The sequence below is a fragment of the Dipodomys merriami genome, unplaced genomic scaffold (assembly GCF_024711535.1).
Source record: "Dipodomys merriami isolate MVZ:Mamm:240054 unplaced genomic scaffold, mDipMer1.0.p SCAF_7, whole genome shotgun sequence".
In the NCBI taxonomy this organism is placed as follows: domain Eukaryota; kingdom Metazoa; phylum Chordata; class Mammalia; order Rodentia; family Heteromyidae; genus Dipodomys; species Dipodomys merriami.
The window spans coordinates 38320646-38334338 of NW_027206290.1; the positions used below are offsets into that span (position 1 = coordinate 38320646).

At 44.3% G+C, this 13693-nt stretch overlaps 1 protein-coding gene across 5 annotated transcripts in view; it reads right to left on the reverse strand.

Moving 5' to 3' along the window:
• The window catches only part of Phtf1 (putative homeodomain transcription factor 1), a 31364-nt gene that overhangs the window by 14991 nt on the left and 2680 nt on the right, over window positions 1-13693 (reverse strand). For all 5 annotated transcript variants that reach the window (XM_070006373.1, XM_070006375.1, XM_070006374.1 and 2 more), the window contains 2 exons: window positions 1053-1122; window positions 273-431 (listed from right to left, as the gene is read on the reverse strand). In XM_070006373.1, coding sequence (XP_069862474.1) covers window positions 273-431; window positions 1053-1122 — 229 coding nt within the window. The remainder of the gene's footprint in view (window positions 1-272; window positions 432-1052; window positions 1123-13693) is intronic.

Below are 13693 nucleotides of genomic sequence, written 5' to 3' on the forward strand. Positions count from 1 at the left end.
AGGTTCTAGTCCTGGGGTAACCCAGTACACAAAGGGCAGGTGGGGGTGGGGGAGGGAGAGGAAGAGAGAGATGGAAGAAGGTGCGGGAAGAGAGCTGGATGAACATGTCGGCACCTCAGAGCAAATAGTTTTAAGGTGACCCCAAATGGTCAACATGCTTCCACTCCTTTGTACTTTGGGCCAGGGGACAAAGGGTAAACCATCTGTCTTCATTGTCCCATAGCAAAAGCTGCAATAAGACACAGCCACTGCAAGCCACAAGTCACAGGTACCTTGCATGAGGTAAAGCAGGAGCAGCCACACGAAGATCCTCAGAGAGGTGACCTGAATCCACCAGCTGCTGAAGAGTGGGAAGAGAGCCACCCGCACCAGGCCCTTCCGTGTCAGCGACGGCCAGGGCGCCTCGGGCCGGGCCTTGGCAAACGTGGAGCCTGCAACAGCAAGGGGCATTTACACATGCTAGTTATATACAACACCTGATCTGCTCACGCACCCATCTGTTAACACACTGCACCTGTGTACACAGGCGCTCCACTTACACACATCCCCTATACGCGCTCTCCATTTACACGTTATTTATATGTGCTATCCATTCACTCACACTCCCTATTCACACATACTACCTATTCATTATTCACACATTATTCACACATTATCCCATTCACTCACACTATTCACATGCTACTATGCTATTTAAACATGCCATCTACTTACACACATTTTCACATGCTAGTAGTTACACATACCATTTATATACACAAATTATCTATTTGTACACGTTATTGATTTGCACACACCATCTGTCTGCACACACTCCATTACATGGATGGGCACTATAAGCAAGTCCTCTTCAATGGCAAGAACTCAAGGAAGTCAGGCAGTCAACAATCAATATGCCCTTTTCACTAGACCTGTGTCTGCAGGTTTATCACATTCAAATCTATGAAAACCTTGTCATTTATGTCACTGGCAGTACTGAGACGTTAGCTGTGAAAGCTACCCTCCTGGCACATGTGCACAACACCAAAACATAACAGTGCCGTAGAGCTCACCTCTGATTAAGTCCACATCAATCAAGTCTGGTTTTATGTGACCCATCTTTTTTGGTTTGTTTTTGAAGCCCTAGGATAAAACAAAGGAAAAAAGCAGTTCTTTCAAATGCAAAAAAATATATGGTTTCTTTTTCTTGCTGCCTCCTCCTCTACCCCCTCCCCACCCCCCAATCCTGGCAGGGATAAGTCTCACTATGTAGCCCAGATTGGCCTAGAACTTAAGATCTTCTTAACAATCTCTGACTGTTGAGATTATAGAATGGCACAGCCATGCCTGAAATATATGTTTCTTTTTTTACAAGTGACGTTTTAATCCTAATGCTCTTTAAAAGATATTGTCATTAATTTTAGTCTTATCATGTAATAAAAGCATATACTTTATCACTGTGTGTGTGTGCATGCACACGGGTGTGCATGGTGCATGCCAGTCCTGGGGCTTTCACTCAGAGCCTGTCCCTGAGCTTGTGAGCTCCAGGCTGGCACTCTGGTGCTTTACCACTTGGGTTATAGCACCATGTCTGGCTTCTTGCTAGTTAGCTAGAGGTAAGTGTCCCATGGATTTTCCTGCCTGGACTGGTTTTGAACCATGATCCTCAGACCTCAGCCTCCTGAGCAGCTGGGAGGACAAGGTGAGCCTGACAGATTATTTCATCACTTTTTAAAATAAGTCAAAGCCAGAGATCAAAAAGTGGTCAATAAGCCACCACCGCTTCTCTCCTCCCAACTTCAGTCCTCAAGGTGAAATGAGGTAACTGGAGAGGGTGAGGGGAACAGGGCACGGTCCAAAAGGAAATACACTCATTACCTGACTCATGTAACTCTAACCCCGCTATATATCACCTTTATAGTAACAATAAAAAAAATTAAAAAAGCAAAAGATGTTCATCTTTTCGGCTGTTTCTCTGTATTTTACTTCTCTACTTCTAAACAATATGCCTATACTATTCCTTTTTTTAAATTCAGTGCTGCACCTTTGCAAGGCAGATATTCTACCACTTTTTTTCAATTGGTGTGGGCTTGAACTAGTCTAGGCCTGGGCGCTGTCCCTCAGCTCTTCAGCTCAAGGCAAGCACTCTACCATTTGAGCCATGGCACCACTTCTGGTTTTCTGGTGGTTAATTGGAGATAAGAGTCTCAAGGACTTTCCCGCCCAGGCTGGCTTTGAACCGCAATCCTCAGATCTCAGCCTCCTGAGTAGCTAGGATTACAGGCGTGAGCCATGGGCACCGGCTCCACTGCTTTTTTTTCCAGTACTGGGATTTGAACTTGGGCCTCCCCTTCTATCACTTCGGCCATGCCCTCCTTGCCCAAACTACTTGGGGGTAGGGTCTCCTGTTTATCTAGGGCTGGCCAGGACCATGATCCTATATGTGCCTCTACACAGCTTGGAGGACAGACATTAATACCAGGCCCAGTTCTTGTTCTTGAGAGGTCTCATTTCCTCTTTCTAGGCTGATCTCCAACAGTAATTCTGATCCCTGCCTCCCACACCCACCTGTTCTTTAATTCATTAATTTTAGAAATCATTTGTTGACTTACATTGTGAGAATATAGTTCTTAACCCACGAACTCTCCTCTCCTAGCTGCCTTCCAGACACCACACACACACACACACACACACACACACACACACACACACACACACACACACACACACACACACACACACACCCGCACACACCCGCACACACGTGCACGTAATGCTGTCGACCGAGTTTGTGCTGGTATGTGTAGCACACTCTGGCTTGACTTCCTGTTTAAGACCAAAATACTTCCTATTAAAACTGGAAGAAGTACTAGAAAATTATCCACACTTGAAGCAATGTCAGAACTAAGGTTTTAAACTCCTGCTTCCACCAGAAGAGCTCTTTCCAGTCTTGCACCTCCTGCCCCCTCCAAATGTCCTTTTAGCAGCTTTCCGAAAAGCAGCCACAAAGTCAAGTACGTAAGTCCCAGCCTGCCTGAAATAATCCTTTTGCCTTACACCGGACTGAAAGCTGCCCTGGGTGTATGAGAAGCCGTGGGTCCTTTTCTCTCAGGAATGCAGTCTCCCAACGTTCTGTGCCCCAGCACAGAACACACAGTTTCCCTCCTCAGAGCCCTGGCCTTATTCATGGTATTCAGAAATTCCATGAGGAAATGTCTTCATTGCATCTGTGTTAAGAATCCTTCCAGGGCTGGGAAGGTGGCTCAGTGGTAGAGCGCTTGCCTTGCATGCCTGAGGCCCTGGGTTCGATTCCTCAGCACCACATACACAAAAAGAAAAAAGCCGGAAGTGGCTCTGTAGCTCAAGTGGTAGAGCGCTAGCCTTGAGCTGAAGAGCTGAGGGACAGCGCCAGGCCCAGAGTTCAGGCCCCATGACTTGACCCCCCCAAAGAATCCTTCCAAAGGGGGCTGGGACGGTGGCTCAGTGGTAGAGTGCTTGCCTTGCATGCATGAGGCCCTAGGTTCGATTTCTCAGCACCACATAAGCAGAAAAAGCTGGCAGTGGCTCTGTGGCTCAAGTGGTAGAGCACTAGCCTTGAGCTGAAGAGCTGAGGGACAATGCCCAGGCCCAGAGTTCAAGTCCCCATGACCAAAAAAAAAAATCCTTCCAACTGAAAATTTATCTTTCAGTTTAGAAAAACTGTCTTAAAAAACAAAAACAAAAAAAAAAAAAAAAAACGGAATTGGTGCTGTGGCTCAAGTGGTAGAACGCTAGCCTTGAGCTGAAGAGCTGAGGACAGCACCCAGGCCCAGGCCCAGACCCAGAGTTCAGGCCCCAGGACCGGACCAAAAAAAAAAAGAAAAGAAAAGAAAAACTGCCTTCTAATTTATTTTTATATTTCCTCCCTCAAGATGTTTTCTTTTCTTTCTTTTCCCCTTCCTGTTGAAGAATTCCTCTAAATATCTAGACTCACCTTTTGCTTCAGTTATTTTTCAGACAGGCTCAGGTGTTTTTGCCCAGGTCTGACCTGGACCATGATGCTATTTATGCCTCCGATCATTCAGATTATAGGTATAAGCTAGTGCACCCAGTTCACCCACATTGTGCTAACACAATCTGCAGCCATTTTTTTATTTTACTTTATTCAGAGGTGATATATAGCGGAGTTATCTTTATATATGTCAGGTAGTAAGTACATTTCCTTCCTTTTGCATAGTATCACCGGTTACCTTGTTCCCTCTCATTCCCTCCTCCCATCTCCGCCTATGAGTTGTGGCTCATGTTCCTCAATGTCCAGTGAAGCCAGCAGGCTGTGCTGCTGGACTTGTTCACCTGGTTTCCACTGATTCTGTGCCCTCCCCCACCTTTCCTCAGATGTACACTGTACACACTGTATATGAGACAAAGAATACACAGCACTCAGAAAACAAAAGGACAAATTAAGAAAAGGTCCTTTGTTTCCTTATCTTTGGAGTTTCGGTCTGTATATAATTTTATGTGTGTGTGTGTGTGTGTGTGTGTGTGTGTGTGTGTGTGTGTGTGTGTGTGTGTGTCTGTGTGTGTGTGTGTGTGTGTGTGTGTGTGTATACACACACAAAGAAGCGCCTGGGTATTACAACTTGGTGACTTTCTCCTAAGATTATCCTCTTTTGGTCTCACTGTATACGGTGTCTTGAGGCCTACATACCTGGCCATATCCCATTGCATTTTAAATCTCACTTCCAAGTAACAGAGAGAACATGCACCATTTGTCTCTCTGTTCTTGGCTTACCTCTCTCAACATGATTTGTTCTAGCACCATCCATTTCCCTGTGAATGACATTATTCTATCCTTTCTAATGGTGTGTAAATTCCATTGTATATAGGTACCACATTTTGTCTTTTGATCCACCCAACTCTTGTGGTGCATCTGGGCTGTTTCCATCCTTGGCTGTTGTGAGCAGTGCAGCAGTGAACATGGAACATGGGTGTGTAGGTATCCTTGTCGTATCCTGGCTGGTGATGCTCAGGGTAGCTGCCCAGGCGTGGTATGGCTGGGTCATGGGGAGGTCTGTGTTTACTTTCTTGAGGAACCTCCAGACTGCTGTCCAGAGCGGCTGTACTAGTTTACATTCTCACCAGCTTCCTTTTCCCCACGTTCCCACCAGCACTGTTGTTCCAATTCAGAATATTGGCCATCTGAGAGATGGATCCTCTCAGAGTTGTTTCCATTTGCATTTCCAGTGTGGCCAGGGGTGACGAGCATTTCCTCGTGTTTCTTTGCCATTCTTACCTCTTCTTCTGAGAAGTCTCTCTTTAGCTCCCTCACCCAGGTAGTGATTGGTGTATTAGATTTGGGAGGGGTTGGTTTCTTGGGCTCCCTGTATATATTGGATTTTAGGTCTTTGTCTGATGTATTGCTGGTAAAGATCTTTTCCCAACTGGTTGGCTGTCTTTCTAGTTGAGCAGCTATGTCTTTAGCTGTGCAAAAACCTTTTATTATCATGTAGTCCCATTTGTCTGCAAATCTTTTAAAAAGGTAGTCCCAGGAAGGGACCAAGATGGCAATGGGGCAGTAGGGAAACGCCACAGCTCTCCCCAACCAAAAAGACAGTTCAAGTTCCGACGCTTAATCTCCCCAAGAGACCGACAACAACAAAAAGACGAACACTCAGAGAAAAACAGGAGGTGGAAAATAACAAAAAAGAAAGAGAGGAAAAGAAGAATTTCAGAACAGAGAAGAGCGAAGACCCCTCCCCCAACCTTCACTGGCCGATCGTGCGGCAGCGCGCCAAGCCGTGGCCAGCCAGCTCGGCGGGGGCTGCCAGAGCCCCAGAGACACAGGGGGCTGCCTGCAGATCACCCGCACAGAAGCTGCCTGAGGTACCAGTTTGCAGACCCGCTGATCACCACAAACAGAGAAACCTACCAGCAGGGAGTCTCCACGAAGATCCCACCCCCACCCCTCACTCTCCACCCGAGCAGAGAGGCTCCATCCTGCCAAAGCCGCCCGGCACTGGCAGCGCGACAAAGGGAGCTGTCTGCAGACAACCCGCGCAGAAGCCGCCTGAGGTACCGGTGTCAGACCCGCCGATTGCGACGACCCGGCGGGGGCTGCCCGGGTCCCAGTGGCACAGGGGGCTGCCTGCAGATCACCCGCGCAAAAGCCGCCTGAGGTACCGGTGTCAGACCCGCCGATCTCGACGACCCAGAGGAGGCCGCCGGGGTCCCAGAGGCACAGGGGGCTGCCTGCAGATCACCCACGCAGAAACCGCCTGAGCGTGGACACTGTGAACCTGACAGCTTTGACAGAGGCAGAGACAGAAAAGACTCACACAGAGCCACCACCCCAACTGAACTCGGATTGCAACAGCAACTGACGACCTACACCACACAGAAACAACTAGCTCCAGGGTGAGTACCCCACAGGGGAAGTGGATCCCTCAAGGGAGACCAGAGCTGGAGGGAATCCCCAGACCCTGACCCAGACTCCCTACCCCAACACCCGGACCACAGGACCCACTAAAACTGGGAATTGTTCGAGAGCTCCACCAGTCCGTGGAGCACACTCCACTGGCCAGGCTAAAGCAAGAGCGCCCCTGGAAGGGAGCTTAAACGCCCAAGCCAGGAACAGCGCCCCAGGTCAAGACAACCAACAGTATAAGAAATTTGAACTGTGTACCCCAGGCTGCATAACCTAGGTGGTATACACAGCAGCACAGGTCCAACGAGCATGCTCCAGGCAGGGGCCGGAACCAGGCCTGGGGATCCGGTGCCTAAACAACACAACCAACTCCTCCCAACTGAAGTCAAAAGCTGAGCATACGCCTCAGCAGAGGGGAGAAAAACAGGGAACCGCACCCCCTAGGAAGCACGCCTGTGACAACAAAAGACCTGGAGGCTCAGGACAAGAGAAGCCAAACCCCACCAAAACCCCACCCATATACCATAGGCTGGGAATTGGGCAACACAGGCTGCCAGCACCTGATAGCAGGCAGGAGCTCAGGCTGATAAGGCGGCTCAGCAGTAGAGTGATAGTCTTGGATGCAGGAGGCCCTGGATTTGATTCCTCAGCATCACATAAACAGAAAGGGTCAGAAGTGGTGCTATGGCTCAAATGGTAGGGTGCCAGCCTTGAGCTGAAGAGTTGAGGGACAGCACCCAAACCTAGAGTTCAAGCCCACAACCAGCCCAAAACAAACAAACAAACAAAAACACATCAGGAGCCCATAGCAGACTCCAGCATCTGAGAGAATGCATCCAGAGCATCTGATCTTGCCAAGAGCACCCGTAGGAGCAAACACAAGCAGTCTAGGCTGCTTAACCCTTCCAAAGGCGGGAATTGCCAGCGATCTACAGCAGAGAGCCGAGAATCCTAAGTAGGTCAGACCAGCAGCTGGAAGTAGGATCCTAACAGAACCCAGATCAGACACAGACTCTCTCTACCAATACAGAATCAGCAACCAAGCAAAGACAGACACACCAAAACAAAATTGCAGATCAGTCTCCTGAACCCTATGCGAAAATCACAGAGAAAAATTACAAGGTTTACCACCACCCAGGACAGCAAGCTCACCTCAAAAGCCAGCAGCCACACAGGGGAGAGCCCCAGTGGGAGCAAAGCAGGAATGGAAGACAAAGGCTACTTCCAAGGGATGCTGGAGGCAATAACTCAAGAAATAAAGCGAGAAATTGATCAGAAATTGAAAGAACACAAGGATAAACTATCAAGAGATACAGGATATCAAACAAAAGATGCATGCAAAAATAGAAGCTGCACAAACCTCAGTAAGAAGTGAGATAAATGCCAAATTAGAGGTAATGCATGCTGATCTCACCTCTTAATGAGTTGAGATCAGTACTTTGAGAACCAACATCGAATCCATAAAGGGATCCATTTCCTCCATGCAAACCACAATAGAAGCCACAGTCAACAGAGTGAACGAAATGGAAGGTGGAGTGTCAGATACAGAAGACAAAATACACCAACTGGACCAAAAAGTGACAGATATGGAAAAATCACTCAAATTAAACCAAAGGGAAATTCAAGAGCAAGCAGATAATGCCAAGAAATTTAACCTTCGTATAATTGGAGTGAACAAAGGTGAGGAATTTCAGAGCAAGGGAATGCAACACCTATTCAACAAGATAATCGGTGAAAATCTTCCCCATCTCAAAAAAGAACATCTTACCTACATAACAGAAGCGTATAGAACACCCAACAAGCAAGATCCCAGAAGAAACACTTCTAGACACATTATAGTAAAAATGATAGATCTGAATAAGGAAACAATCTTGCATGCAGCAAAAATGAAGAAGGAGCTATACTACAATGGGGAAAAAATTAGAATCACTGCAGATCTCTCCACACAAACAATGAACGCAAGAAAGGCCTGGGAAAGCACCATACGAGCCCTGAGAGCCAATAACTGCCAAACCAGACTGATATACCTGGCAAAGCTAGCATTCACATTCGATGGAGAACTGAAAATGTTTAATAGCAAGGAAAAACTAAATGAATACATAAACATTAAGCCAGCATTACAAAGAATTCTAAGAGGGGGGACACAACCTGAAGAAAGCAACCAGGAACTGGGACCTGCCCCAAACAGGCATTATTCAAAGTCTAACTGAGCAAGCACAGCAGGAAAGGAAAGAAGAAAAATTTAGGAAAATGGAATGACAGGGACAACAATCCATCTCTCTATGCTTTCTCTTAATATTAATGGGCTGAATTCGCCAATTAAAAGAAAACGAATTGAAGACTGGATCAGAAAACAAGACCCATCCATCTGTTGCCTTCAGGAGACCCACCTCTCAGCCAAACATACAAACAAACTCAGAGTGAAGGGTTGGAAAAGGATCTACCAATCAATCAAATGCCCCCAGTAAGAAAGCAGGTGTAGCTATCCTGATATCTGACAAAATAAACTTTTCATTAAAATCAGTACAGAAAGACAAGGACGGACACTACATATTAATACAGGGAACAATCCAAGAGGAGGATATTACCATCTTCAACTTATATGCCCCAAATATTGGTGCACCCAGACATGTTAAACAAACGCTCTCAAACTTACAGAATAAAATAGATCCCAATACGATAATACTAGGAGACTTTAACACACCACTCTCACCAAAGGACAGGTCTACCAACCAGAGGATTGGCAAAGAAGCTACCGAATTAAGTGAGGCCATACTTCAAGTGGAATTAACTGACATCTACCGAGTATTTCTCACTAAAACAACACAGTACACATTCTTCTCAGCAGCTCATGGAACTTTCTCCAAAACAGACCATATCATAGTTCATCTTAAGCAAATACAAAGGGATCGACATAATCCCCTGTATCCTATCTGACCACAGTGGAATCAAGCTAGTTCTCAATAACAAAGCATACCGCAGAAATTTCTCTAATACATGGAAATTGAACAGCACAATCCTTAGCAATGCCTGGGTAAATGAAGAGATCAGAGAAGAAATAAAACATTTCCTACAACTCAATGAAAATGAAAACACCTCACAAAGAAACTTGTGGGACACAGCAAAAGCAGTCCTGAGGGGCAAATTTATTGCCCTCAGTGCCCACATCAAGAGAATGGAGACAGACCAAGTAATTAATCTCATGTTGCAATTAAAACAGCTAGAAAAACAAGAAAAAATGGAACCTAAAGTTACTAGACGGAACCAGATAACCAAATTAAGAGCAGAGATTATCCAATTAGAAAATCAGAAAATTATAGCCAAAATAAACCAAACAAAAAGCTGGTTCTTCGAAAAAATAAACAAAATTGATGGCCCATTGGCAAGATTAATTAAAAAAAGAAGAGAGGAAACATATTAACAGGATTAGGGATGCCATGGGAAAAATCACAACACGTACCCAAGATATCCAAACAATTCTAACTGACTACTTTCAAAAGTTATACTCTCTAAAGGAAGAAATGGATGCATTTTTAGAGAAATACAAGTTGCCCAAACTGAGCAAAGAAGAAGTAAACCAATTAAATAAGCCAATATCCTACAACAAGATACAGGAAGCAATCAAAAGTCTTCCAACAAAAAAAAACCCAGGACCAGATGGATTCACAGCAGAATTCTATAAGACCTTTAAAGAAGAACTAATATCCATACTCCTCAAGCTATTCAGAGAAACAGAGGAGGGAGCTATCCCAAACCCAAACTCATTCTACGAAGCCAATATCACACTCATCCCCAGGCAGACCCAACCAAAAAGGAGACTTACAGGCCAATTTCCTTGATGAACACAGATGCAAAGATCCTTAACAAGATTCTAGCTAACAGAATCCAGAAACACATAAAAAAATTATACACTATGGCCAGGTAGGCTTCATCCCAGAGACGCAGGGATGGTTTAACATACGTAAGTCAATAAATGTAATCCAACACATCAACAGAGCCAAGGTCAAGAATCACATGATTATTGCCACAGATGCAGAAAAGGCCTTTGATAAAATTCAACATTCATTCATGCTAAAAGCTCTGGAGAAAATAGGAATAGAAGGAACATTTCTAAAAACAATAAAAGCCATTTATGACAGACCAATAGCCAATATTATACTTAATGGGGAAAAGCTACAACCAATTCTCCTAAAATCAGGAACAAGGCAAGGATGCCCACTGTCTCCACTCCTCTTCAATATAGTCCTAGAACCCTTAGCCAGGGCAATAAGGCAAGAAAAAGACATTAAAGGGATCCGCATAGGGAAAGAAATTAAACTATCCCTTTTTGCAGACTACATGATACTATACCTTCACGATCCCAAAAACTCCATCCCCAAACTCTTAGAAATCATAAATCACTTCGGCAAAGTAGCAGGATACAAAATAAACTCACAAAAATCAGTTGCCTTCCTGTACATTGACAATGTACAAGAAGAGAGGGAAATAAAGGGAGCGACCCCATTCACAATAACATCCCAAAAAATAATATATTTAGGAATTAACCTAACCAAAGATGTAAAAGAACTATTTAATGAAAACTATAAAAAGTTAAAGAAAGAAATTGCAGAAGACACTAGGAAATGGAAAGACCTCCCAGGCTCTTGGATAGGCAGACTTAATATAGTAAAGATGGTAATACTTCCAAAATTAATATACAAACTCAATGCAATTCCTATTAAAAACCCAATGACGTACATCACTGAAATACAGAAAACAGTCCAAAAATTCATATGGAACAACAAAAGACCTAGAATAGCCAAAACAATTCTAGGGGATAAAGACAATATGGGAGGGCTATCCATGCCGAACTTCAAACTCTACTACAGAGCTATAATAACAAAGACAGCATGGTACTGGCACAAAAACAGACCCGAAGACCAATGGAACAGAATCAAAGATCCAGAAATAAATCTACAGGCCTACAGCCAGCTGATATTCGACAAAGGAGCCAAAGACATACAATGGAAGAAACACAGCCTCTTCAACCACTGGTGCTGGGAAAACTGGCAGCCACATGCAGAAAACTAAAAGTGGACCCCAGCCTATCACCATGCACCAACATCAACTCAAAATGGATTAAAGACCTTAACATTAAACCTGAATCTCTGAAACTACTGCAGGACAGAGTAGGAGAGACACTTGAACTAATAGGCACAGGAACTTCCTGAACAGAGTCTCAGGGTCACAACAAATTGGAGAGAGACTCGACAAATGGGACTACCTTAAAATAAAAAGCTTCTGCACAGCTAAATCTATCGCAACCAAGCTAGAAAGATAACTAACTAATTGGGAAATAATATTTACCAGCAATATATCAGACAAGGGGTTAACATCCTATATATACAGGGAACTCAAGAAACTAATCCCTCCCAAACCTAACAAACCAATTACTAAATGGGCAAGGGAACTAAAGAGGGACTTCTCAAATGAAGAAATAAAAATGGCAAAGAAACACATGAGGAAATGTTCATCATTCCTGGTGGTGAAGGAAATGCAAATAAAGACAACCCTGAGATACCACCTTACCCCAGTCAGAATGTCCCACATCCACAAATCAGCCAACAACAAATGCTGGAGGGGATGTGGAGAAAGAGGAACCCTATTACACTGCTGGTAGGAATGTACACTTACACAACCACTTTGGAAAGCAGTCTGGAGGGTCCTTAGAAAGCTAAAGATTGACCTCCCTTACGATCCAGTGATACCACTTCTAGGAATCTACCCTGAACAACAGGAACCAATATATAAGGACACATGCACCTCCATTTTTATTGCAGCACTGTTCACAATAGCTAGGATATGGAAACAACCCAGATGCACCACCACAGAAGAATGGATCCAAAAATTGTGGTATCTATACACAATGGAATATTATGCAGCCATTAGAAATGACAAAATAATGGCATTTGCAGGGAAATGGATGGAGCTAGAAGGAATCATGTTGAGCAAGGTAAGCCAAGAGCAAAGAGACAAACGGTACATGGTCTCCCTGATAAGTGGATGCTAAATCCAAAATCTTAGGTGATACGACAAAACTAACAGGAGTTAAGAAACAAAGAACTCTCACTCATCTGGTCGAACCACTACTAAATATCCCCATTCTGCTGATCACATGTATGGTGTATAACATGTGTACACCGTTATATGTTATAGACTGTGATAGACAATTTGCTCCAGGAAAGTTAGAATGAACTTGTGACTTTAAATGAGCATCATTATTCCACAATGCTGTGAAATTCGGGAAATTATGTAATCAATCACAATCAAAAAAAAAAAAAAAACCTCGGGGAAGGTAGGGAGAGAAGGGATGGTAGGGGGAAAACAATGGAGGGTGTAACAATGCTCAATAGGAAGTGTACTCATTACCTTACTCATATAACTATGACCCTCTGTATAGTATCTTTACAATTAAAAAAAAAAAAAAAAGATAGTCCCAAAACAAGAGTCTGATGGCATTTATGAGTATGTCTACAGAAATCTATAGGAGATCCAGGCTGGTCTTAACACTCTCTACCATTAGCTACCAAGCAACCACTCAGTGACCAGTGCGCACAAGCACTCCACGATCACTATGTACCAGCACCCCTGACCACCGTGCACGAGCACTCCATGGCCACCCTGCCTGAGCAGTCCGTGACCACTGCACGGACCAGCACTCCGTGACTACCCTGCATGAGCACAAGCACTTCTGAACTCCACACACAGACTCTGAACTATTAGAAAATCATCAAACTCTTTCCTCCCCTATATTAGTGAAGACATTCTGAATTATACACCAGCTTTTGGTTGCTTGGTTAGCATGAAATAACCAAAAAATCTAAAAGCAGTGTATTTTTATACAACTTGAAAAACTTAAAAAAAAAAAACAGACTTAAAAAATAAGGGCCCACAAGCTGGTTCCAGGCCAAAAATGAATTTTGTTTGCTTGGACAGTGAAGATGATGAGGAAGAAGATGCAGGACAAAGAGGACTAATAGAGAAGGAAGAAGACAACTACACTGTTAAAAACGGATTTCTAAGGCTGCTATAATCCCAGCAATTCAGGAAGCTACAATCAGGGAAGATCAGTAGGTGACAAGTCTGGGTTGGGCAAGAAGTCAACTAATAGAAAGCCAGGTGTGTGAGACTCCATCTCCAAAATAACAAGCTAAAGGTCAGGCTGGGTGGAGGAGCAGAGCACCTATCAACCATGCAAGCACAAGACCTTGTGTTCAAACTCCAACACACACCAAAAAAAATCAAGCTGGGATGGTGGCACACTCTAGTCAG